General features: G+C 39.5%; 1 protein-coding gene across 7 annotated transcripts in view; it reads left to right on the forward strand.

Moving 5' to 3' along the window:
• Positions 1 to 27,709, forward strand: part of FHOD3 (formin homology 2 domain containing 3) — a 309,726-nt gene that overhangs the window by 148,691 nt on the left and 133,326 nt on the right. For all 7 annotated transcript variants that reach the window (XM_089532343.1, XM_089532344.1, XM_089532349.1 and 4 more), the window contains exon 6: positions 10,654 to 10,748. In XM_089532343.1, coding sequence (XP_089388469.1) covers positions 10,654 to 10,748 — 95 coding nt within the window. The remainder of the gene's footprint in view (positions 1 to 10,653; positions 10,749 to 27,709) is intronic.

The following is a 27,709-nucleotide window of genomic DNA, read 5'->3' on the forward strand; positions in this document are numbered from 1 at the left end:
GTTCTTCATAACGGAAGTAATTGTTAATTTATATCTTCCCTTTCCCCCCCAAACTGAGACTCAAAGCAGGTCACAATTTAAAAGAATACGAATTTAAAACATATTAAAGGAAGAGCATTAAAATAGAATTAAATTATTTGTAGTTTTAACAATAACAGTAAAATTACTGCTAAGAAATAGATCATTCTTTATTGTATCACCAGCATATATGGGTGTGGAATTCAGACTAAGAATAGGGAGTTCACAAAACTATATTTTGTGCAGTCAAAATCAAATGATACAAATTGTGTCTTAAAAGTAAAAACTAGGCAGCGCCAGGTGCACTTCAGCTGATGTTTAATAAAATATCTTTACTTACTGATACTCTTTGTGTGCCACTGACATTTACAGCTATTTTTAAAACAGAAGGATGTGATGTCACCTGAACACCAGTTTTAGAACAAACATTTGTGCTTTTTCATTCTGGGAAATCAGATTCTTGAAAGAACTCAAGGCCATAGATGCAGAATGCCATCTGGTTTATGTTTGTCACTGCAAGTGTGGGGTTATAGAAAGGCACTTCAATAATCAGAAAAGCAAGTGCTGAAGTTAAAAGAACAAGCTATAGAAAGAATTTGTAAAATTTATCTTGTAGAATCAGCAATAGCTGTTACTTGGAAGCAGAGGTCCAAGGCCTCTTATATTGCATAGGCCACTTTCATCCACGACCATCTGCCCTTCTTCTACTCAGACCTGAATGCTGTTTGGTAAATAGCTAGAAGAACAGGAGAAGTGGAGGAAGGGAGGAATGCAGGAGAGGGAAAGAAAATCTGGTCAGCTGTCAGAGGGAGTAGTAGGTAATTAATGAATTTTAATAGATCCTTAAAATGCCTTCAAAACTGAGACAACCCTAAAAACACTCCTTTGGCTCTGATTTTGATCCATAACAAAAGAGAATGCTCTGCCCACACCTGCTATTAGAGACCTAGGCCTGGTACAGGCTGGCACTTTGTGCTGGCCTGACAGCAGACTAGGGTTTTGCGAGGCCTCTGAGTATTTACGCTCTCAGCAACCCTACCACACACCCCGGGCACCATCTTGATGCACACCCGTACAGATGGGGTGCTTCATAATGATGTTGCTCATGCGCAGCACTTACACGGTGCTGCACACAACAGACATCATAAGACCATGCTGTGGCCTTATGGCACCCATTCTAGGGCTCAGGTAGGAGCTGTGTTTCGCAGCTCCTATTTGCACTGGGTTGGGGGTGTGACATGCGGCTCCCGCGTCCCCAGCCCAGCCCATTCAGGGGCGGCATAGAGACGCCCTGAATGGGTTGTCTGTACAGCCCTCTAGGGTCACTTTCCAAGGATGAGGATACCCATGTAGCCTCTTTATTCTGCCTGCACCCTTGTAGAAGAAGCACGTTTACCATAATTGCTATAATTTTCCTGAATTATTCACTTGGCTTTGGGGAAAAATTCCAATTGTTTCTCCTTGGGGAAAAGAAGGATAATGTGAAACTTAATCCAAGTGAGAGAACTCATCTATATGTACTTCTGTTATGTAAGGCTGGGTTAAGGACAAGCTGGGACTCAGTTGAAGAAACTTGATTTCTTGTAAAGAATGTTGGAATAAGTAGATCTTGTCCAATCTAACAAGGCACATCTTAAAGAATTCATGACAGCATGAAAGTTGAAGTTTAATAAACTATATGCCCAATGATTAACCAAAGGTGTCAAAGAGAAAATAGACAGTGCAAGACTGAAGCCAGCCTGTCCTTACACCACATGTATTACATCAGGAACCCTGGCAAATTGAATCCACCTCTTTACTATCTGTGCTATCACAGTAAATTTCTATGAGAAGGAACTGCTGATTTCTAAATCTGGACTCTTGAATTCCACCAATACATTGACCAGAAGGAGGCACTGCAATCTGATATATGATGGTGCTCTACTAATGCAATACTTGGTCAAGTGATACAAGTGAGCTATGGTGCATTACTTCAACCTGTAAATCTTCAAAATCTGAAATGGTCCTTCAGCTAATATAAGTACTTATATGTAGTACCACTTGGTCATAAGGCCATGATCCCTGGTATTCATACATGCTTGAAATTCTGCAGTTCTACATAAATATCAATCATTTATCCATCTGTCTGCCTATCTATCTGTCTGGCTATCTATTTTTGTTATGCAAAGTATGAATTTAATTAAAGGCAGAGAAGTACTAATCTTTTCTTGTGTGATAATTTTCCCACCAAGTTAAGGGTTCTGGAGCTATTTTGTCAGAATAAAATATTGTTATGTCTGCAAATCTTGGCACTACAAACTTGTCAGACTTCTCTGTAGAATGTGTGGGTAATAATGCCATAGCATTACAGGTTTCCCTCGTTTTGAAATCTGATGGGCACAGGAAAGTTTCAAATTGCTTTATGTCTACATGAAAATTAATCTGTCTTTACTTTTTTTTGCCAGTTAAGTCTTCTGTGAAATATGACTCTCAGGTGTATATAGAACATATGAAAACAAGGAAACAAAGCATGAAAGAAATACACCCTTAACTAACAAGCAGACCTAGCAGTCCTAACTCTTGGGATATTTAAACTTGTTCTATATCTTGTGTGTCTTAGTTGCTGGGTCGAATATTGATGCCAAATAAATAAGACGGGATGTATATGTGTATTGCAAAAGTAGGAGAGGCCTAGGATAAAACATTACTGTTCAAATTATAGGATTGCTAAATTTGATCCCTAATAAACAGGAAAGCTGCTTGTAGAAAACGTATCTATGATCACTGATTATGTAAAGCATTAATGTTTAATGCCCTAGACACACACTCAGCTGTACAGATTTGTTCCACATCTGTTCTGGAGGATGAACATTTTGATGTGGATTGAAAATGGCTTTAAACGCCTAAACATTTTGTGAAGCAATATGTCTTGCACACTGTACAACACAAACTTCCTGTTAATAGTGGTTCCAACAGAAGCAGCAAGGGAAGGCAAGATGTAGCTTCAGGCCTCTACTTTCTCTGGTTTGCCTTCCTCTGAGAGAATTAACAGCGATTGACAGAGCCAATTTCCAAGAATGATCAAGCCATCCTTCTAAAACAGATCTTTTGCAATCCTTGGCAAGCCACATATAGTGCGCCTGCGTATGACCTGGGCGCACTGTAGTATATCTTGATTTCAGTAAGGCCTTTGACAGGGTTCCTCATGACATTCTTGCAAACAAGCTAGTGAAATGTGGGCTAGACAAAGTAACTGTTACATGGATTTGTAATTGGTTGACTGGCTGAACCCAAAGGGTGCTCAACAATGGCTCTTCTTTATCCTGGAGAGAAGTGACCAGTGGGGTCCCACAGGGTTCTGTCCTGGGCCCAGTGCTATTCAACATCTTTATCAATGACTTGGATGACAGAATTGGGGAGCATACTTATCAAATTTGCAGATGACACTAAACTAGGAGGAGTAGCTAATACCCCAGAGGACAGGATCAAAATTCAAAATGACCTTAATAGATTAGAGAGCATGTGGGTGCCCACTGAGAACCAGAAATAGGAAATTTTCAAATCTGCTTCCCAAGCCATTTTCAGACCAGGTGACAAGCCAAATGTTTCTTGATATGTGCATTGCTATTATAGTGATAAAAGGAAACAAAATCCAACATGTAAATGCCATATTCTGCAATAAGGAATACCAAGAAGTTTCTGCAAAAACCCTGTATTTTGTGCAAAATATGTTTTCATGAAAATAATTTACACTTTCACAAAATACAATGTTCTGGACATTGTACACTTGCGCAATGGACAAACAGGTCCTTTTGCAAAAGCATCCCAAATTTAAAAAAAAATCATTGAAAAATGCACAATACTCTTGTAAACGTACCCAGTGGGAAGAAAACATTTGATTGCCTTTTCCTTTGCAAAGAAGCAAAAAATACAAATCCTTTAAGCTCTTTTGCATCCCACATTGGAACCAAAGCAAGATATAAATTAAATGTATAAATAAGATTTATAGCCATGCTTTATTATCACTTTGAATTCCTTCTCAATACTGTTTTCTGTGAGTTTACAACCTTTCTTGTGGGACCTCTTTCTAGCAACTTCTCATATCTTTAGCCATCATTCCTAACAATTCCTGTAGTTCTTCCATTCCTGCAGATAAGGACAACAGGTGTGTAGATGTGGCCAGTCATAAAGCATATGCAAGAGCAGCTTTATTGCCACAGAATGCAAACCATCAAACCTGCCTGCCTTTTATAATTTGTGGGGGGGGGGGTCAAAATGATAGCAGTCGTAGACTGCTTGTTGCAAGATTTTAAAAATGTGGCAAAGCTTTTCTTTACAAAGGCAGCAAATGTCTCAAAAGAACAAATGAATTCATTTGTGTCATTCTTCTGATTGTGCTTTGAAATGACTGATCAGATCCATAGTGCATTCACTTCAAGCTCTGTTCTTCTCTACTGTTCGGAGTCGGTCTACTAAATGAGAAGCATGATGAAAAGCTCAATAATTGTAGACTTTCCACTACAGTACTGTGAAGTATATTGAGGTATCAACTGTCTAAAGGTACTGACAATGGGCCTCAACATATTCCTAACAGTGCTCCAAAATCTTACGTTCTACAGACTCTCATCATCTGCAGAAAAATGATTGATAGATTGATTGATTGATACTTCACTAGTCTTCTTTGGATGAGACTCATGGCATCTTAACACTAACATACCATCCATCCAGTTAAAAGCCTGTTCTGCAGCAAGTGGAGTTGGTTGCGAAAGACCTGCCTGAATAGAAAAGTGTTCTGCTTGGAGAAAAACAGCCAGCCTAGCCTCGCTCAGTAGGGAGCACCAGTGATGGAGAATAGTCACCAAGTCACCTTCACAGCATACTAGACATGCCTCAGAGGATGACAGAACAGAAAAAGCACCTTTCCCAAAGAAATGAAGATCCAGGCTTTTAAGGGGAAATACAGTCCTTCAGAAAGCCTAGATCCAGCTTTGTAGGTCATGATAAGCACTTTGAATTGTGTCCAGAAATGAAGCAGTAGCCATTGAACCTGCTGTAACAAAGCCATTGTATGTTCCCTGTAACCAGCACTAGTTGGCTCTCTGTCCACATTATTTTGGGCCAGCTGAAGTTTCAGAACACTCCTCAAAGCCATTTTTCTAATTAAAAATAACTTTAAAAACAACACCTTCAGGCTTGTTAGCTTTTGATGATCTGACAGTTTCATGCATAAAGATTCTTCTCTAGATAGAAAATGAACTACAGTGCACCCATGCCATACACAGGCACACCATATGTGGCTTTCAGCTTATGCTGAAGCTGCGCGGCAATACAGTGAACGGTGCATGTGCACTGACGTGCCCGAGCTCTATTATATTGAATGGTGCTCGAGCATACACGCTTTTCAGCTTATGCATGGGGGTCCAGAATGGATCTCCCACGTAAGATAAGGCTCCACTGTACTTTGCAAAGAGACCTGGAAAAACATGCAAAGTTTGTTGAAATTATTTTCATTATAGAAGTTTTGTGTTGTTGTTGTTGTGTGTCTTCCAGTCATTTTTTACTCATGGCAACCCTAATATGAACCAACTATGAAGTATTCTTGGCAAAATTTGTTCAGAGGAGGTTTGCCATTGCCACCTTCTGGGACTGAGAACATGTTGCCCACGTCACCCAGTGGTTTTCATGGGCCAGCTGGCAATCAGACCCTGGTCTCCAGAGTCACAGTCAAACCACTACGTCATAATGGCTCGTAGAAGTTCCAGCTGGCCGCATTTTATGTTTCTTGAGAACTAAGGTATTGCACATCAACTGTGTACTTTCCAGAAAAAGACAAAATTTACACTGATGCAGATCATTTGCTGTTAGAAAATTGTGGTTTGCTGTCATGAAAGTTACAAGTTTCACATGTGCATACAACACACATGTGGGACTAAGGGGCAGAACAGACCATCCCTTTGTGCTGCTGTCTGAGCGGCTTCAGGGCGTGATGTTTTGACACTGCACACTCTGAAGCTGCTCAGAAGCCAGCTTCCAGCTGCCTGGTTGCCCACACATGGGCCACCTTCTGGGCATCTCCAGGCCATGGCGGTTACATGCCACAAGCCCCTAACATCCTTGGAAGTTGCCGCAGAGTCACAGAAGAGCCAATAAACGCCACAGTGGACTGAGGCTGCAGTGTGCAGCTGCCACAGCCACAATCTGGCTTTGTCAGGAGCGGTCTGTTTCGCCCCTAAGTGTGGTTAACACTTGTACACATTTTCTTATAAGAACTACATTTACACTAATGCATGATAATTTCAGATAAGGAGACATGTAGTACTGCATACGTATGTGCATCTCACTGACTGAGCACTGCAGTACTGTCTGTATATGCCATGCTTAATGGACTGCATGTGCACAAATAAAATATATAAAACTTTTGAATGCAACTTCCAAACATACTATAGGACACAGTTTTAAAAAAACAGCTTGTGAACACCCTTTAAAATGTTTTTCAGTCTGTAAAACAATATGCTTTAGCAGTTGTTGGCAAAACAGTGGTTCTTTTTCTTCAAAGGTTCACTATTTTCCATCAAAATATGTAATACAGTCCTGTAAGCTTGAGCAGATTTGATCAAATTCTGGAAAGAAGCTTCTGATAAGAGCCTTCAGTAGCAGATGGAAATAGGCATCTCTTTTGAACATTGTTGTGGTTTCTTTGCATGGGGCTTATTAAAATGCCTGGCTATTTTATGACTACACTGAGTAACAACCTGAAAGCTGGAGACTAATGAAGTCCAGAATTTACCTAGTTAGCCAATCTTTGTTGTAATAACATGTATATGCATGCTTTAAATGCAGATATCTAGCAGTCTTTGATTTATGTTCATTATTAATTTAAAAAATATGTGTGAGGCATACAATTTGTTTCACATTTTCTTTAAATACAAATTAAACCCTTTCCTCCTGATCCAAGGGGTTTCACTACAAAGGAGCAGCTTGGTGACCTTATCTGATTCTGATCAAAGGGAATTATTTTTTGTACTGAAAGAAAAGCAAAGGAAAGAAAGAAAAATCATGAAGGCATTCTATAATTATAGTTGGATAGCAGTTGTCCTCAATTATCTAATAATAATAAAAAATGCTGCATTGTATTCCTTTGATGTGATTGAAGTAGTCAACAGATGGCTATGTGCAGGGGAAGGAGGGCTTCATCGTTCACCAATATGGAGAATTGCACCAAAAATATCAACAGTAAAAAAAAAGCATGGCAATGTGTATAGTTCTTCAGTTAGATACCTGATGTGACAGTGAGTGTGTAAAAAGGAGATATCTAGTGTTTTTAAGTCAGTGGAGGATGGTGCAAAGGGGCATTGCATCTCAGAGCTAACTCCAGCCAGACCATTCCAGCCTGCTTCCTTAATTGCAACCAATCCAATCAGTCCCTTCATTTCATGACCTTCCTTACAGGCACATAATATTCTTGCCCTTTGAGATATTGGAGGTCTCTCGGCTCATATATAAGTAGCATGAGGCCCAATCAATGGGGTCTTGTTGAGTCAGGACCTCAGAATCCATTGTTCTTGAGGTTGAGGTTGATGGATTGCTCCTCTGCTGCTGCTTTACTGTCAGTTTGCATTGATTCTTGGAAGATTCCTGCTGCAGTTCCCCTTGATAAGAATGGAAGAGAAAATATGTGCTGTGTTTTACTCTACAGTGAAGTTCTGGGTGTGTCCAGAAGAAAAGCTGCCTTTTCTTATTTTATTTATTTTTATGCAGTGAGTGCTACAACTGTACTTGATTCAAGAGGTTATGTACCATAAGTGGGAGACACTGCTTAGTTTCTAAAAAGAAAAGGGCATGGGATGGGACAGATGGGTAGGAGGTTGACATCTGTCCTGAAAGAACTTGATGTGAGCATCTAAAAGGGTTGAGTCAAGTTCCTGCATGGCAGGGGGTTTGACTGAATGGCTCTTGTGGTCTCTTCCATCTCTGTGATTCTACTACATATTCTATGATTCTAAGTTACAGGAAGATATCTCTAGTAATACAACAAGGCTCAGCTGCTTCACAGGACAATACCAAACAGGTGTCCTTGCTATACCAGGCACTCCATATGCCCAGTCTGGATTTGATCCTAATAGACCAATCCAAAGTGAGGATGTATAGAGGGCAAATTGTAATGACACTAAGCGGGAAACATGCACATCATCAAGTTGGGATGTCTGTTTAGGCATCAGGCCTTAGATTCCTGACTGTATGGAGTAAGTGGAGAGGGGGGATGTCCCTACATTACGGAGTACAGGGGGAGGGAAATTAGAGTACTGCACCTAAAAAGAGAATACATCATGAAAAAGGGAATTGAATGAAGAGATCAGAGAAAGAAGAGAGGAACGAGCTGAGACAAAAATGGAGAGTCTTTACTGAAGCATTTCTCAGAACCAATACTAGCACAGTTGATGCCTTGGCATAGTGCCTAAAGGGATGGAAAAGGCTTAAGATACTGTTAAGACCTAAAAACAATCATAGTCACAGCATATGTTTCTGAATTTCTGTGATTTCATTGATTGTGGTTCATATATTGTTCTATTGAAATTACTGTATTGGTTTACTGATGTATTGGGCTAGATTGTTGACATCATGACATTATTTTGATAGCCTGTATATTATGTTACACCTTTAAGGAGTTTATCACACTAGGGAAATCCCGTGGGAAAACAGGAGTTAAATGAGATTCGAATTTAAACAAAACTTGCAAATTCAGGTAGTTTATCACACTAGGGGACTGCCCAAGTGAAATAACGCAAAGTTAATCCGAATTCAAAGCAAAGAAAAATGGCAGCTTTTTACTTTTGGGTTGTTCTGAAAGTAAAAAGCTGCCGGTTTTCTCTGCTTTGCATTTGGATTAACTTCGCATTATTTCACATTAACAGCTACATCATGAGATAAAATATGGGCATCTCAACTTCTGATGAAGGCAAGGGAAAACCTCTTTGAACAGTAAGTCAGAGTAAAGTTTAAGGTGCATAACAACAAACAAAGCTGAACCTCAAACCTTCTGAATACAGAGTGTGCGCCATTCATAATTTACAGTTTTGTTGCAATCAAGCAACAACTTCTAAGGGGACACATTCTTCCCACCTTTGGGCACTGGATTGTCCAGTATCTTTTCACAAGTTTTCTAAAGGGGAGATAGCTATCTATCTATCTATCTATCTATCTATCTATCTATCTATCTATCTCCCCTCCACTTTGGGATAAACAGGGCTTCCTCTGCCCTGTATTACCATTACCTTTCGCTATAGTTAATCATTTTGGGTCCCTTCATTGTCAAATGTTTAATTACATTTTCTCATAGCAAAAAGAAAAAAATTGGGATTATAAACATTAATGGAACATGGGAGTATGGCTGAGAAAAATAAAGATTGTATTAGTAAAATTGTCAGGTGTCTTAAACGGGCCCTTTCAATCTCTCTGTTTATTGCACTTCCTCTGAGAAATATACAATACATTCAAAATGTAAGGTTCAAAAAGAAAACAACAACTAGAAATAGCAGAATGTAAAACCAAAAATTAAAACCTGCTTCAAAATGTAAAAATAATTATACCGTTTAAATCCATATTAAAAACAAGGAGCAACAGAAAGGGGCAAATATCTCAAAGCACTAAAATGATTTCTTAAAATGCCTGGGAGAATTCACCTGGTATCAAGAAGGCTTTGTTTCTACAGAAGAGGTGCCACCGCTCCAAAGACTAGTTGTTTTGTACTTACCAGCTTTGTTTAATGAGCATAAACACCTAGAAGGGTCCTCATCATATGACATGGTGTCCAAGTAGGTAAATATGAGAGAAAATACTGCTTTCGGTACCTTGGGAGGTGGCGCGGACAGCTGCCTATGTTCATTTTTCCTTCCTTAGTTTTTAAAAATAGGTTAGGCTGTAAAATGTATGGTTGTGTAGATAATTTTGTATATCTCCTCTCTCTTGCCATTGGCTATGCTGATAGTAATTGCACTCCAACAATATCTACTTTAAGTTAAAAGGTAGCTTTGGTTTGGCCATTGACTAAAACATTTGGACCCTCTCCTACACAAAAACATCCACACACCACCTAACAACAACAACAAAGCCATGGATGACTGGTGGATCCATTACTGTGTGGCTGGAGAATCCATTCCAGCTTTTATGATCACTTCTTTCTCAACTCTTTTGGTTTACACAGGAGCCATCCAGGTGCTGACTCCTCTTCCCAATAGAGTTTTATCCCTAGGAATGTTCCCATAACAACACAATGTCTCTGCGGGAGGTGTAAACATAAGGAGTGAATTTGCCACCCCTTTAGCTATGGTTCCACTGCCTACTCCTTAAAAAAGCAGTGGGCTTCTCACAGAAACACAAATGGACACACTGGCCCTATTTAGATAGCAAATTTATTTTATTAAAAGAGTTGGCAACTGTATTCATTGGGATTATTTTTACATTGCATTCACATAAAACTACATTCCATCTAGACAAGTTATTCAGGGTATTTGTAACGGCCATCTGCTGTAATTTAAAAGCAGAAAGTGATATTGTGCCATTTCTCATTCATGTCCGAGGCCCAAATGTTCATAATCTAAAGTAACATGCTAACCAACTGAATTTAGCTAACTTTCTTTATCTTCTTTACTTCCTTAGCTCTGGGACAAATTATGCTGTATGTAGATGGGATGAATGGTGTAATAAATCATAACGAAACAATCCAGTGGCTGTATACTCTCATTGGGTCAAAGGTAAGAAAGAATCCATTTACTGAATGCTTTATGGTGAATTTATGATAGAATTTAAGAATACTTACATAGCTATTACATAGCTTACATGCTTATCTTTAAAAGAAAAATAAGACGGATGCCATGTTGGTGACTAAACATATTTCACTAGAATGAATTCTTCAGCAAGCAGAGAATGACAAATGCAATACTACCTCCCTATCCTTTTTAAGTAAAGTCTCTCTTTTCTTAGTGCTAATCATAGGACAGCCTGTGCACTCATGCTATTTAAAAGTGCTGTTGATTAGCTTTAATGTTCCAAATGACATAGTTCATAAAAGATTACCTCATGTAGCATGAACTTTCCCATACATGTTAGATGCCCCCAAAGATCCTCTCAAAACAGAAGTAGCACACATAAAATGACAGGGAGGGTCACTTAGTTATGGTACCTGTTTTGTTAAATGTTATTTTCAAGGATACTCAAGTACCACCGAGTTGGATGCTTCTTGATACCAGGAAAATCCCTTATGTTCCCAAGCTTTTTTAGAAATCTGTAGTGGAGATTGTTCTGATGGCTGTTGGTTTAATTCAGTTGTTTTATTGTTTGTTTGTTACAACTGTTTATCTTTGCTTTGCTTTTGCCTCTTAAGCCATCTGGGAAATATTGCTTGACTTGGCAGCTTGTGTCAAGTGGTAGTTTGTTAAAAAACATTCTTTCCCAGGCAAACAGTGAGAGCAACATATAGAGAAAAGAGGTCCAAGGCTCATGCACAGTTGCCTCAACATAAACTGTACCTGGAGCTGCTCTAATTCTTGCAAACAATCCCAGTAAAACTTTCCCTTCAGCTGTTCTTCCATCTTTCATTCCATGTTCTCAATGCAATACATTTCCAGTTATGCATTTATCCTAATCTTGCTCTTATGCAAATTAGGCCAGTCTGATCCATTTCTATTTTTTATTATGAGGTTTATAGATACAATATTCTGTTGAAATTTCTTACACAGATAGCTTCATAACTTTAAGGGAAAAGGATGCTTCCTATTTTTGTCAGTTGTTGGGATGAGTCAAGTGGAGTACAAATCTGTATCAAGAGAATCCTTTACCATAAAATGCTCAAATAGCTTTCCACCTGATATTAGAGGTGCACAAATCTATCAGTTTCAGCTTCTCTTGGTTGCCAATTTCTTCCAGAGTTAAGTCAATTTCAGCTTTTCTTTTCATTTAGTGATTTTTTTTTCATAAAAAGTCCCCCCCCCCATATTATTGTATGCATTTTGCTTGATGCACACATTTTACAAACATAATTATTTTGATATATTAGTTTTACTAATGTATGCTTTTTGTGTACATTCTACTCTAATACGTGTATTTTGTCCAGATTTTTTTTTTTTAAGTTGGAGAACGGTGTTGCAAAATTTTTCAAAAAGTTCAACACCAAATGATAGCTACTGGTACATTTTGATTCAGAACTTGATTCACAACATGAATTAAGTAGGTTCACGTTAAATGTAAACTGAATTAATTTCACCCTATCTCAGACCTAGACATGTCTGCTTGCAGCAATAGTAATAGTGTTCATAAACCTATAATGCAGTTTGGGCACCCTTCATGTTTTTTTAAATGTTTACAGATGAAGGTATAGTTTTCCAACTGAGTGTTAAAATTTTTGCAAAGAAGAGCAAGTCTTCCGTTTGATATTATTTCTGGGTTTGGGATATTATTATTATTTTTAAAGGCAATCTGTTTACTATCATTATGTACCACAAAGTAAGTTGTTTTCGGTAATGCGCAAGTGTTTTGAAAAATGATCTTATTTTGTGGTTTGTCATGTTATTTGTTACATAAGAAATAAATTACTTATTGCACCCAAACCACATGAAATTGGTGGTCATTACATTACTTCAGAAAAAGAATGACATTAATCAGTGGTTCTCAAACATTTTACCCTTGGGACCCCCCCCCCCATTACATCTACCAACACACACACACACACACACACACACACACACACACACACTTGACATAGTATATGAGTTAAAATATTTTGTTTATTTAGTGTGCTTATTTTCATTCACATATTCATGTATATTCATATTTTAACATTTTATAAGGAAATAACATCATTCAAATTAGAACAGTTTTATTTAAGTAAATTCAATATTTAACTCAGCACATATGTAGATTTTGCACATTAAAAAGTTTGGGAATGGAAAGAGGGGGGATCAGAGCCTCCAAGTGTCATAACCCCCTTGAGCAACTCTTATCCCCCCTAGGGGTTCTGCCCCCAAATTTTAAAACCACTGCCATTAATGATTTGTTATCCACTCAGTAAGTAATTACAGACAATATTGTTAAAGGAAACACCTTGTTTTCAAGCTTTGTTTTATATGGGCAGGATAATCAATTTCAAGGGAATGTAGGCCTGGCTGTCCACAGCAGATGGCCACTAGTTAAAGCAGTCCTTTATATCAACATCCTAAAACTCCTGGCTGCTAAAAAAATGATTACTTTCAGGACATACACTACCAGTTCCTGTAGGTCAGTGGTTCCCCACCTTCCCAATGCCGCCATCCTTCAATACAGTTCCTCATGTTGTGGTGACCCAAACCCATGAAATTATTTTCGTTTCTACTTCATAACTGTAATTAAATAGGTTTTTCCAATGGTCTTAGGCGACCCCCATTAAAGGGTCATTCGACCCCCAAAGGGGTCCCGACCCACAGGTTGGGAACCACTGCTGTAGGTAAACTGCAGGTTTCTTCAGGGACTACCATTATGGTATATTACATTAAACAATCAAGGGGGCTTTTAGTCACATGTGCTCCTAACCATCATTCTAGCTATCAGAGTAATATGTCCTCCATTTCTAGTAATGGTACATGTGGCAGGGGTAGGCATATTTTTAAACAAATGAAACTGTTTTTTTCTTTGTACCTCACTAATAGAAACTTAGGATGCAGGTTGGGACAAATTTATTTCATTCTTGTGGTTGAACCAAAGTTGGTAACAGGACATCAAGGATAAATTGTCAGTGTTCATGGTTTCCAGCTGTTTAGGTCTCAGTCATGTCTCCCTGAGGGATGCTGTGCTATTTCAGTGGTCGAATGTTATTATTTATTTATTTAATATACTGGCTTTCTCCTAAATTGCACCCAAGGCAGCTCATAAAAGATGATTTTTTTAAAAGTACAATTTTAAACACACAATTAAAAACATTGCATTGATAAAACAAGTTAAAAATATAATATAATTTAAAACATATAAAAGTAAACACCCCAATAGGAAGCCTCCCTAGGTGTAGTTACTTATTAAAACCCTGCTTGAAGAGCAAATTTTTTGCCTGCTGTCAAAAGGAGAGCAGGGAGAGGGCCAGCCTAACCTATTGTGGGAGGTTGTCTCTTGTATCCTCACTAAACAAGCCTGTGATGGTTTGGGGATGGGGGAAAAATGCTTCCCCTGAAGACCTTAGCAATCTTGCAAGTTTATATGGGGAGATACGGTCTTTCAAATAACCTGGACCAAAGCCGTATAGGGCTTTATAGATCATAACCAGCAGTTTGAATTGTGTCTGGGAACAAACTGGTGGCCAGTGAAACTGTTTTAACAAGGGAGTTACATGTTCCCTGTAACTGGCCCCAGACAGCATTCCGGCTGCAACATTCTGGACACAAAAATTGCCAAACAGTTTCCAAAGGCAGGGAGCATTACAATAGTCCAAACTGGATGGAATCAAGGTATGTGTCACCATAGCCACATCAGGCATCCCAAGGAATGGGCACAGCTGGCACACTAGTTTTAACTGTGCTAATGCATTCCTGGCCACTGCTGAAACCTGGGCATCGAGGCTCAGAGCTGAATCCAGGAGAACACCAAGCTGCGAGCCTGAGAATTCAGGGTATTGGAACCCCATCCAGCATGGGCAGAGTACCTGTGCCCTAATCTGCCTTTCTTCTGACCAGGAGCATCTCTGTCTTGTCTGGATTAAGTTTCAGATTACCCTCACTCAGTCCATTACTGACAACAGACATTGGTTCAGTACCAAGACAGCTTCCTTGGAATCAGATGGGAAGGAGATATTGGTGACAACAACCCTCAAAACTCTAGATGACCTCTTCTAATAGTTTCATGTAGATGTTAAATAACATGGGGGACAACACAGAACCCTGATGAGACCCACAGGCCAATAGCCAGAGCATAAAAAAGGAGTCCCCCAGTACTATTTTTGAGTTCATTCCCTCCAAGAAAGGCTGGAAGCACTGCATGGCATTGCCACCAAGTCCCATTTCAGAGAGGATGCCGTGGTCAATGGCATCAAAAACTGCTGAGAGGTCCAGCAGAACCAACAGGTACACACTCCCCCTGTCCAGTTCCTTGTGTAGGTCATCTACTAAGGCAACCAAAGCTATCTCTGTCACATAACCAGGCTTGAAAGCAGATTGAAATGGATCTAGATAATCCATCTCATCTAGAAACTCCTGGAACTGCGAGCCTACTACGTGCTCCAGGATCTTGCCCAAAAATGGGATATTAGAGACTGTCCGATAATTTTTCAGAACAGTGAGTCCAGGGAGGCCTTTTTAAGTACAGTCCGTCCTCGCCTTATGCGAGGGATCCGTTCCGGATCCCTCTGCGTAAGGCGAATTCCGCCTATGCTCGAGCCCCATTGGAAACAATGGGGCTCGTGCGCGGCAGCGCGGGCACGCGCAGGGCGCAACGGGCACGCACGCCCATTCAATTGAATGGGACGCGCCGCCCCTTCCGCCCCACGCGCACGCCGCGGCTTGAGCGCGTATGCTCAAGGCCGTGTATGGCACGCCCGCGTATGGTGCAGGCGCACTGTAATGTCACAGCTCTTTTAGGAGGAATGGAAATTTTCCTTGCTGCAGTGAGGTGTTCACCACTCCCCTTACCCACTTGGCCAGTCGTCCTCTGGCTGCCTTCAAAACCCAGGACAAGCAAGGTTCTAGTATACGTGTGATTGCTCGCATGGCTCCAAGGATCCTGTCCACATCCTCAGGCTGCAAAAATTGAAATGTATCCAATAATATAGAGCAAGCAGGTGTCAAGATTACATCCACTGAGCCTGTCTTAATTATAGCATCCAATTCAGAGCAAATTTAAGCAATTTTGTTTGCAAAGTATCCTGCAAATTCATCACAGCAGGATATTGAGTGTTCTTTTACTTTTTGCGGACTGGAGTGTAAAAGGCCCCTGACCACCCGAAACAGCTCCACTGGAGATACTATGCAGAAGCAATACTAACAGAACACTCTTCACATGGATGTTGAAGTCCCCCAGAAAACAAATAAAGGGAACTACAGCACCATTGCCCAAGACCAAGTCAGCCAACCCAGGAACAGAGAACATTGAGCAGCAGGGTGGGTGGTACATGAACAGAATCCTATTCTGTCCCAGTCAACCAACTTCAAAAACATGCATTTAAACCTGGGAGACTGTGGGATGGAGCACTTGGTGAGGGAGACTGAATCCTGATAGACTACTGCAGCTCCACTTCCTCACCTGCTGCTGTACAGAAAACCCAGGTGGACAGAGCTGGGAGAGATTGACGCCCCCTCCAGCTTCACCCAGCCAGATCTCTGTAATACAAGACAGGTCAGCATACACATCCAGTATCAAAACCTGGATCAGAGATGTTTTTCTATTCACCGACCAGGCATTGAGCAGCAGCATTTTCTGCCCAATGTTATATTTGTTTCTCACTTTTCCCCTATTGGCAAGGTTTAGGAGGACATAACAAACTGCTTGTTACTTATGACTTGCTGTCCTTAGCAAACATGGTTCAGTTCCCTTTTCCATCTCTTGAGGTGTACCTTCCACTGTCAGCAGTAGTTATTTCTGGACTTTCTGATTTTGGATCAATAAATTGTCTCTAACCCTCACTGAAGATTTAGCCAGCTCCACTTATCTACAAGATATTGATGCTGTGATTTATATGGCATGGAGATCTACAAGGATGTCTTAGAAGTGGACCCATTTTTGTCCAGTTCACAGACACCCAGCTTCCCCCCCCCCCTCCTATTTTTCCCCAGGGATGTGGTGGCTCAAGTGGTTAAGACGCTGACTCTGTTGACTGCAAGATCGGCAGGTTGGCAGTTCAAAGCCTAGGTGCCGCATGATGGGGTTAGCTCCAATCATTAGTCCCAGCTTCTGCCAACCTAGCAGTTCAAAAACCTGCAAATTCAAGTAGATAAATAGGTACCACTCCGGTGAGAAGGTAAAAAGCCTTCTGTGCAATCACAGATTAGTCTCTGACAACCAGGGTGGGCTGAATGCACATGGTGCAACTTCATAGAGCAATCACATGGTGTGGCATCAATTTTTGTTGCCTCCCATCTCTAGTCCCAGCTTCTGCTGACCTAGCAGTTTCAAAGCATGCAAATGCAAGTAGATAAATAGGTACCACTTTGGTGGGAAGGTAAACAGCATTTTGTGCAATCATGCTGGCCTTGTTATCACAGAGTAGTCTCTGACAGTGCTGGCTCTTCAGCTTAGTAACGGAGATGAGCACTGCCCCCTGTGATCAGACACAATTTGACAACCTTGTCAACAGGGAATACATTTATATATACCTATTTTTCCTCCAGTTCCTTTTGATTCTAAAAAAATATGTTTTAGTGCTGATATCTTTGAGGGTCTATTTGGCACTTATTTATTTATTTATTTATTTATTTATTTATTTGTTGTTGTTGTTGTTGTTTACATATAGTTCCACTCAGACATGTATGAAGCATTTAAAGAAGGGTTCTGGGGGCGTTTTCTGAGGAAGGACATATTTTTCCTTGCCTGGATCTTGACTGGCCACAACTGCATCCCTGGACCCTACAACTACCATGTTGAAATCTTCCTTTTGTTCTAACAATAACAAGTTATATCTCGGAAAGCAAATGCAAACCATTTAGTCTGTTTCAGCTCCCCACCATCACATTTTTAGCTCAAACATAGCCCTTTTTAGATAAACCATGTGAGGCATCTGTGCATACTATATGATTGGCCATTTCGGGAGGGAGCAGAAATCCTGGGTTATTATACTTGTGGGGGGGGGTTATGGAGGGTGTCCTGTGTCCTGGAAGGTGCACTCTTCCCACCCCTAGTTTATAGAAACTGTTTCTACCATTGAAACATCTGGATTTTGCTGCTATCTTTCAGGATGTTTGTTATCTCTGTGCCTTCTGAGATTATTGGCACTTACACTCTTTGTTTGCTGTCCTTTAAAACAATGTTCCTGGTGGCTGTTACTTTGGCAAGGAGAGTTGTGGGGTCTTTCCACTCTCTGACCGGATCCTCCATGATTTGTTGTGTACAGACCAAGCAAGCTACATTCTTCATGTGCAGTATGGGAGAGGGCTCTTTTATATTGGAGCACTGTTGCAAGCAGAGAGAACTCAGAAAGGATGCCACTGCCACCTTGTGATGGTTTCTTGAAATACTTTGATCATGTCATGTGTACTTGAGAATTCAAAGGCTTGTACTGATTTGCTGACACTATTTTTTATTGCTGAAAGAATGTAAGCTGTAATCAGTAAAAGCACAATGTGTTTTGTTTGACTTGCCTGTGCTTACTAGTGTTTGTTCTTTGATATCTTTTAAGTGTATAAATGTATACTTGCAGGCACATTGTAGATGATGGTTCAAAAGCTATGGAGGGTACTATAGCTCTCTTTTGCTGTTCATGGTCTTACTGTTTTCCCCATTGATGGTGGCAGTTCTGCTAAAGTTTCTGCAGGGTTAAGGGATGCATTCTGGCGATAACCATAGGGCAATCCCATTTTTGTAAAGTCGTATCTTCACATCAGTGCCCTAAAACTTTGGCAGTGACCAAAGCGTGCAACATTATCTACCATTTCATGGCAGTTGTGAACAAGGAGAGAAGGTGAGATTACATACATATGCAAAATTGAGATTACCGTACATCCCCTGTTGTTCCTTGTCCTACAGTTGTGTAAGTGGTGCATTCTATACAAGGTAACCTTTGCAGCTGCCCACGTAGTAGAGGATAGAAAGCCCTTGAGAGATGTCATGACATTACAGGTAGCCTCTGCTATTTACTGATGCAACCATGGCTTACTCTCCCAATGTCATCACATCTTATCAACAGGGAGTCACATTAATAGGTCTCTTTTTTGCTAATTCCTGGTCCAGCTGCTTTGTATTTGTCAAATACTATTGGCTTGATGACATTCCTTCTTTGAAATACCATGTTGAGACCTTTAGCTTCTTAGTACCTGCCCTTCCTCCACTGATTAATCGTGATATTCTCCCTGTTGTTGTTATTATTATTATTATTATTATTATTATTATTTATAGCGCTGTAGATTTGCACAGCGCTGTACATAAAAACAATAAATATAAAAGAGTAAACCTGCCTATGGCGTACAATCTAAGAAATAATAGGATAATACATATAAAATACATAGCAATACAGGAAATGGTTCAATAAAACAGGCAACAAAAAATAACATCAAATAGCAAATGATAATCACGCAATGCCTGGGAACGCTTCTCTGAACAGGATGGTCTTCAACTCCATTTTGAAGCTGGTTAAAGAAGTGATGGCCCATGTGATGGATTGCACAAAGAACATGGAAAGAAAAGATGGGCTGCTGATCTGTACCTGTAGGTCTTCCTGTTGTTATTTTTGTAGTTAAGAAAACTGAACATACTTTCCTACTGCAGGCACCGTAGAGTAAATAGCTGTTGTACTAGTCAAATATGGTCAGTTGAGCAAAAAGGAAATGTTGGAACCATCCGCCACTGAGTATGTACATTTCTTACATTTTATCCTTTTAATGTGATGTTTGAATTGATTTAATAATGTGAATAGTTTAATTCTATTGTAATCTTCACTTTTTACATGTTTTAAGTATATTGGGCATTTAAATTATATCTAGATAGATAGATAGATAGATAGATAGATAGATAGATAGATAGATTCCTGCTCCGTTAAAACCTGTGGCAGCAGCTGCTAAAACAATCATTTTAATGATTTCATTCTGAAGTTAGAATATTGCTAGTACTTGAATGTTTTTAATGGAATCCTATGCTGTAGAGGGAATTTTGTGTATTTTGTGTTGAATGCCTATTATTGGATGTGATCTTACAAGGCCATCTTGCAGATTATTACACAGATGAGGTGTGATGGAATAAGGGACCTTTAATCCTTTCCCTTTTTGCAGTATAGATGAACCACAACCCTTTAGGGCCTTGGGGCTTCTATAGGAGATTCTGAAGAGCTTTTTCTCAGTTGATTCTGAAGCAAAACTGCAATCATGAGAGAAAAAGAGGAGAGAAAATAGAGAGAAATTGAAAGACAGCAAAGAAAAGAACAATTGAATAATCTTCCACAGCATTCTCCCAGCTTCTTCTTTGATGTGACAGAATGTGGGACTGGGACCTGCAGCTATTGTTCAGCACAGGTTTGAATAGTAGTGGAAGACATGACAGGAGAAACCTTAAACATTAACTACTGCTGGATAATTAATTCATTGACATCCATTGCTAACTTTTTCTTTCTTTTTTAACCCATCATTAAATAAATTCTTGTCATCAAATATATTCAGACTTCATTAGCATTTCTATTTAGTTTTCAAAGTTTCATTGCATTTTTGAAGGGTAGATTTTTTAAAATATATACATGTATGCACTACAGTGCTTTAGGTAGAACTAGGTATTTTTGAGAAAACATAATCCTTTTCAAGCACCACTGATCACACTAGAAAATATTTTTAAGCAAAAAATTAAATGTTCTTTGTTTCAGAGCAAAACATAAACTCTAACAAACTAGATGGTGTGAACTGGGTATTTTTATAAGGAATTACTTGAATATAAAAATGTAATCCATTTACTTTAAGTACTAGTAGAACTACATAGTCTTTGGATAGAGCAGTGGTGGTGAACCTTTTAGAGACCAAGTGCCCAAACTTAGTGGCATTCCCGCACTGGATATCACCCAATGCTGGAGTGGGGTGGGTTTCAAGGGTGGGGCTTCTGTGAAGTGGGGCTTCCAGAGCAGAACTTCTACTTTCTGGGGACAGAACTCCTGGCCCCAGAAGTCCTCCTCTACTCTTTCCTCCACCCTTCATAGGTTCACCTCCACCAGGAAAGAGAATGAGTAAAATAGAACATGTGTGCATAGGAAAAGAAGCAGCAAAATGCAGTTGCTGGCTTGGTCAGTTTTCTCATTGATATTTTGAACAAGTCATCATGATATACTCTGCTTACTGAGTTTCTCCTTTGTTTTGTACTGTTACATACCACATCACTTTTTGGTGAGTTGGGAATCAACATACATAAGGATTCTTCTGTTACAGGGGTTGGCAACTTACATGTATTGAAACCATCAGAATGAGTAAGGAGCAGATATGGTGCCATCAGATCCACCCCACGGTTTCAATTGCAATTATGGGTGCTCTCGGGAAGAGACAAAATACCATTTTTCATAGATACCAGGAAGCAAGAAAGGACAGATCAAGAGGACAGAGGAGCCGGAGTTGTCCCTTACCCCTCCTCTGCAATGGGGAGTATACCACATCTATAACACATGTTTAGTGGGAACTGTAGTAAAAAGTATTTTTTTATTGTGGGAAAACATCTTGATTTTCTTTTTAAAAATCCAGAAATACACAAAACTCAAATGCAAGTCAGGAGTGGCAAAAGAATTTTGTAAGTACAATGTATTCTATCTGAAATAAAGTTGCAGAGATGAAATGGAAGAGTACTCAATTCCATGACATTGTTTTTTATTCTGTCTGCATTTAAATGCCATACCTGTGTTCACAAATCCACAACAGCAGCACAGTTGAAGTACAAACTTTTCTCATATCAGAAAAGTTGTAATCATTGCCATTATTATCTCCTTCGGGGGCAGATTCAAAGTCATATTTTCCTTCATCTGTTTGTCACAGTCTGGTACATGGTATGTAGCCTTGTATGTCAAGGCATTCTTCATATAGGTACATGGCAATGCAATACAAGTTTGCTTAAACTTACAGGACCACACTTCCTGAACAGACTTTGAGGCTGATTTTCCCTTCTGCATCTAAGTGGTAAGTACTACTGTCATCCTTCATGCATAGCTATTTTGACTAGTAGTATGTCTGTTGTGTTTTCCAAGCCATACCAGATGAGTTATAAAAATATCAAAGTATCATAAGTGTTCCGATTCATATTGACTGTTTCTCCAAGTTATGAAAATGCATGAAATTTGGAGAAAACCTGTAGATGTTTTAGTGGAGCTTTTTTTTAAAAAATCAGGAAAATGTTTGTTTAACTTTTAAAAAACGATCTTTCAAGACTATCCTTCCAGATTATCCTTCCAGTATGATAGTGAATAAAATAATTATAAGGTGATATGAACACAAAATGATTAAAACATTGTAAAATCACATAGAGACCAGAAGACCACAAAACCCAAATCAGATAAAACAAATGAAATAGACATAACATTAAACAACATTACAATATCAACAGTTATTGACAGGGATCCATATATCCCAAAATCTTAACTAGAATAAAAATGGTTTTAGCACCCTCTTAAAGGCTGAGAAAGAAGAGGCCAGACTATTTCCACAAGAAAATATCCCAGGGTCACAGGATTACCACAGATAAGATTGCATCCCTGCTATGCATCAGCTTGTCAGTTGTTGCTGATGGACCAAAAAGTAGATTTTTATTTGCATTCACATGGCTCAGGCAGGTAAATTTAAAGGCTTACTTTCCTAAGGGGAATTTAAATGTTCCTTGGTTTTACTTGGTTAGAAAACATTTAAGGCATTAGGAGTTAATACCAGTAATCTATTTTGTCTGGATTAAGCTTTAAAAAATTTTTGCTCCCATTATCCCCAGTACTGCCTCCAGACATCTGCATAGGACTTCCATGATTAGGAAAAAATATATATTTCTGTATATCATCTACATAGTGATCACATCTCTGCTCAGTCTCCTGGATGATTTTGCTGACCATGTTACACCATGTATTTATTTTATATATTCATTTATCCAAAGTATTTATACATCACCAGAGCCACAAAGCAATACACAGTATATTGGGGGGGAAATTAAAAAATTTAGAAACACTTGCAGATGTTAAAGAACATAGAGGACAAAATTGAGATTTGATGGATCCCAGTGACCAAAGGGTGGAACCACTTTCTCAATCCTGCCTCAGTCGGCCCCCCACATTGGCAGCGGCCCCCGGTTGCCGCCAGGGGAAGGCCGCCTGTGGACCTCGGCACGCCCCAGCATGCTTTGCTGGGGCGCGCTGGCCCCTATTGGCCGGCCGGGTAGGGGAGGGATTTCCGCCTCCCGAGAGACGCTCTGGGAGGTGGACCACCCTCTCTATGGTCGCCCTGGTCCTCCAGGGCATCCAATTGGCTGGCTGCTCCTAGGGGCGGGGCAACTCCCCTCCCGTCCCCCACCTTCCTGCGTGGCCTATTTAAGGCCATGTGGCGTCTGGGCTCGGCGCCATTCTTGCTCGGCTCTCCCACTCACCCTCCCTAGAGTGTGTGGTTTTTGTCACAACCTTGGGGCGGCAGCAGAGGTTCTGGATCTGGTAGGCATGGTCTATAAGGTTGCGTAGCACTGTATCGGGAGTCCCTATGGGACACGGGAGCGATGAGGGCATTTGTAGTGGCCATTTCGGGGGCCATAACGTGACACCACTTCCCGGTGACTAGGGACTTAATTCTTAAATGCAATCTGTAGGTTGCATGGTTCAGAGAGGGTGTTATATTAGCCTCTAGCTCATCCCGCTGCCTTGCTCTATATGACATGCCATTATCTTACAACGGCAAGTTGTACGATGATCCAGACCTCTTGCTTTTGGACAACCCTACCTTTGGTTGCTGGTTTGCGTTAATAAAGTTGTAGCCTTTCCTCCACATGTGGCTTTTGTTATTATTGTGGCGCCGCCCTCCCAGGCAATCACTATTTTCCCTTTTGCAAATTTGATGATTTGCGGATTTGATTGATATGTTCTCTCTAAGAACCTTTAGGTCCCCCATCACGATTCTATGGTCAACATCTGCCATGGAAGTTAACCATACTGTCGTGCCAGAAGACCTAGTGAATCCTAGAGAACTTGTCTCTCAGGTAAAAAAACAAAAAGGCATTCATGGTTTTTATTTATATTTGTAGTTTTTCCACTTACAGAAAGGGCTGTTCCCCAACCCCTGTGAATGTAGGTCCTGACTGTATATCTGTATTATAATGCAACCTAAATCATTTTTTGGGTGCCAGTTAGATTAGACCCATTGAAGCAACTGTGAATGTTGGCAGTATTTGGGTAAATCCCACAGATTCAGTGAATGTACTCTGATTGGGACTGGCATTTGGATGTAATCCTATCTTTATTATATTATTTATTATAATATAATAAATAATATAATATAATATAATATAATATATATGGTTAATATTATGTATGGTTTTTTGTATAGATTTTGGAAAAGGCCCAAAAATAAAACTGAGTGGATTGAAATACATAGTGGGTTTTTTGTTTTTGTTTTTGTTTGGAATAAAACAAATATAGGTTTATTTATATTTATTTTATTTCAAGGATTTATTTCCCGCCTTACTCCCATGATGGGATTCAATAGATTGAGTCTCCCCTATATAAAATGCTTGGGACAAAAAGTGTTTTATTTTGGTTTTGGTTTTTTGTTTTGTTTTGTTTGGATTTTGCAATAATTGCATATACATAATGAGATATCTTGGAGATGGGGCCCAAGTCTAAATGCATTTATGTTTCATATACACCTTATGCACATAGCCTGAAGGTAATTTTATATTTCAAGACTTTTGTGCATGAAACTAAGTTTGTGTACAGTGAACCATCAGAAAGCAAACTTGTCACTATCTTAGCCACCCATGTGGACAATTTTAGAATATTTCAGATTTTGGAATTATGGGTAAAGGATATTCAACCTGTATGTATTTTTCCAGTTCTCTGTTTATGTTGGAACAGATACATCCTAGCACCAAAGATGTAAACTATAACTTGAAAATTTAATCCTGAAATTTTGGGGGAAAGTGAAAAACTGCAGTATTAAATACATTTACAGATTGAAAATCACTTTGTTACTTGATGGAAATAAAATGCCTTACCTGTAGTTTTGTCTAGCATAAAATTATTGTGTTTGATATATTAAAGGTTTGTTCAGAAAATAATTACATGTTTAATTTGCTTTTTTAAAATTTGGAAGAATTTTGCCAAAAAAAACAAGCAAAAAAACACAATAATAAGCAAAAGAAATCAAATGGACAAGGATTCCAAAGAGCAAGTGCTTGGCTGCATCCATTCAGGTTGTTTGTCAACATCGACATTATTAATGACAGCAGGAAACAGTGTCTTTGCTCCATCCATATTCAGTTCTGCTAAAATTATGGATCTAAGCTGCAGCTGATAAGAATTGCTTCCTCTGCAAAAGCTAAGATAAATTGATCACAGATCTGGCAATTAAAGCTGATGATCTCCTGAATTTACATTATGTGGGCTGTTAACCACTTGAAAAAACTGCGTTGGTCAAGCTTGAGCAAATGAAGTGGTTACAAGGGTAGCTTTTTTGCCACCTCATCACCAGGAGAGTCCCAGGGACATAGCCGGGGGGGGGGGGGACTTGGGGTCCGGACCCCCCCTTCCGTTAGATAAAATGAATGGTGTGTGCACCCAAGCCCAATAATAATAATAATAATAATAATGATAAAAATTTTATTTGTAGCCCGCCTTTCCAACGATCAAGGCGGGTAACAGCATATAAAATTTAAACAATATACAATCCATAAAACATACAATAGCCATTAATCCATAAAATATCAACAATTGCTATATACACCATTATAATGGTGGCACTTTGTCTGGACCCCCCTCCCTTTCCCAAAGTCCTGGCTACATCCCTGATAGTCCCTGTTATGGGATCTAACCTGTTTATATATGTATTCTGGGTTTTCTGTCATCTGTATTTTAGATGTCAGCTTTGCCATTACATTATCCCCAGCTTCAAGGAATATCATGGAATAGAGGGCTTGAATGAGGACATTTGAGAGAAATCATGTTTACAGCCTGAGCCATCTCCTTGCTTTGGAATTCAGCTGGGGCCTTGGCACTACCATCAACTAAATCTATAAGAAGATTTCCCAAATACTTCAAGAAACCAGTTGGATCAATAAATTTTCAGAAGAGCATTCTTCATGTAAGTGTTATGCTTTGGCATGCATGGCTATGTGCCATGTACAAAATTATTATAATTACAAAGATGAAATAAAAAATGACTTTGAATCTGCCCTTGGAGGAGGTAATTACAACAATTACAATTGAACATAATAATTTTATGATTAGTTTAAACTTTTGAGGAAACTTTGTACTTCAATCTTGCTATGTATGATGGGGAAGTATGGTATATACAGGTATGTTATCCACATAGTGACATAATAAAGACAATGTTATGGTATCAAGTACTCTTCCATTTCCATCATGCCAGAATGTGTTCCGTTTGCAAAATTTTCTGTCACCTTGTGTTCACATACAAGTATTATATTTCTAGATGTATTTTTTTTCATATTGTGTTGTTTATCACAGTAATGCTATGTATGGGCAGGAACATACGAGTTTCGTTTTAAAACTAATCATTGTGAACAGGCAATTGGGGTCACATGTTGATTTGAAAATGTAGCTAGCATAAACTCCAAAGATAGCACTAACCACTCTGTTTAGATATCCATGTTTATGCCTCTTTCATCTTATCTGAGATGTGGGCAGGGGAGGATAGAGTATTACTTTACACCAGGAATGTTATTTCAGTAGAAATACAATTAGCCATTCATCAGTGTTAGAAGGCAAGCTAAACTAGGAAGCTTTGGGGCATTTAATATACAGAGGACAGGGGCAAGATACAGAAGATATGGCATAAGTTTCATTTGCAGAAACTTTACCAAATAACACTTACTAGTTGTTTTCATTTTAAAAAAAAAATGCATGTGGTTTACACAGATCTTACGTTGCCCATTTTATGTCTTTTCGATGGTGTTTCCCAAAATTATTTTAATGCATTGTGGGACTTTCCTGGACAATTTCAGACCTCTTGGGCCCTTATTGGGCCAAAAAATGTCAGACATATAGCCTAATCACAATCATACCTTTTCAGGGCATATTTTAAACAAAATACATTTTCCACTGAAAACTACTTATTACCAGTGTCCATTAGATCTTTATTGCCTGCCATGGGCTGTCATTTCTTCAGTCCAGTTGATATTGTTCACTCATGGCAGAAAGTGTAGGAGAGCAACTGAAGTGAAAGATAAGGGGAAGTTATTGAGTAGAGAACAGCAAAGCATGCATGGCTTGGAAAGCAGGACGAGTGTCTCCCACCTGTTATTGAAGGCACACAAACACATTCTATGCTTAGTCAATCAACTCCCAGCATTTGGTGGTAAATGGAAGAAAGAAGGCAAAGAAAAAACAAGACCAGAAATCAAGCAACAACAATCCAAGCAACAGAAATCAGCAACAAAAACTTTAAAAAAAATGTGTTTGGTTATTATTTTATTTACTGTTGTGTTTGTTAATTAGTTAGGGGCTGTACAGACCGGCTTGAAGCCTGGGTGTGGGAGCAGCATGAGGGCATGGCATTTAGACCACATGCACCCCCACACTGCGGGCAGCCACAGCTCTCCTTTGGCATAGCATTCATATGACGCATGCTGAAAGAAGCACCAAAAGTGCCACCACGGCAGCAAGGGTGTCTTTTTGCCAGCTCTAAAAGGAGAGGCATTTTACCATTTCTTTTAGAGCCAGCAAAGCACTCGATCAGGGCCCCGGCGTGCAGTTGCCACGGCCTTGATCCAGCACTGAAAGGGGCGGCGTGGAGATGCTCCTTTGGGCTTGTCTGCTTTGCCCCTTGATTAATTCTTTAAATTAAAAAGAAAAAGTGTGTGTGTGTGTGTGTGTGTGTGTGTGTGTGTGTTCATT

This window comes from Sceloporus occidentalis, unplaced genomic scaffold (genome assembly GCF_023333645.1).
Source record: "Sceloporus occidentalis isolate IW3139 unplaced genomic scaffold, rSceOcc1.0.p SCAF_7, whole genome shotgun sequence".
In the NCBI taxonomy this organism is placed as follows: domain Eukaryota; kingdom Metazoa; phylum Chordata; class Lepidosauria; order Squamata; family Phrynosomatidae; genus Sceloporus; species Sceloporus occidentalis.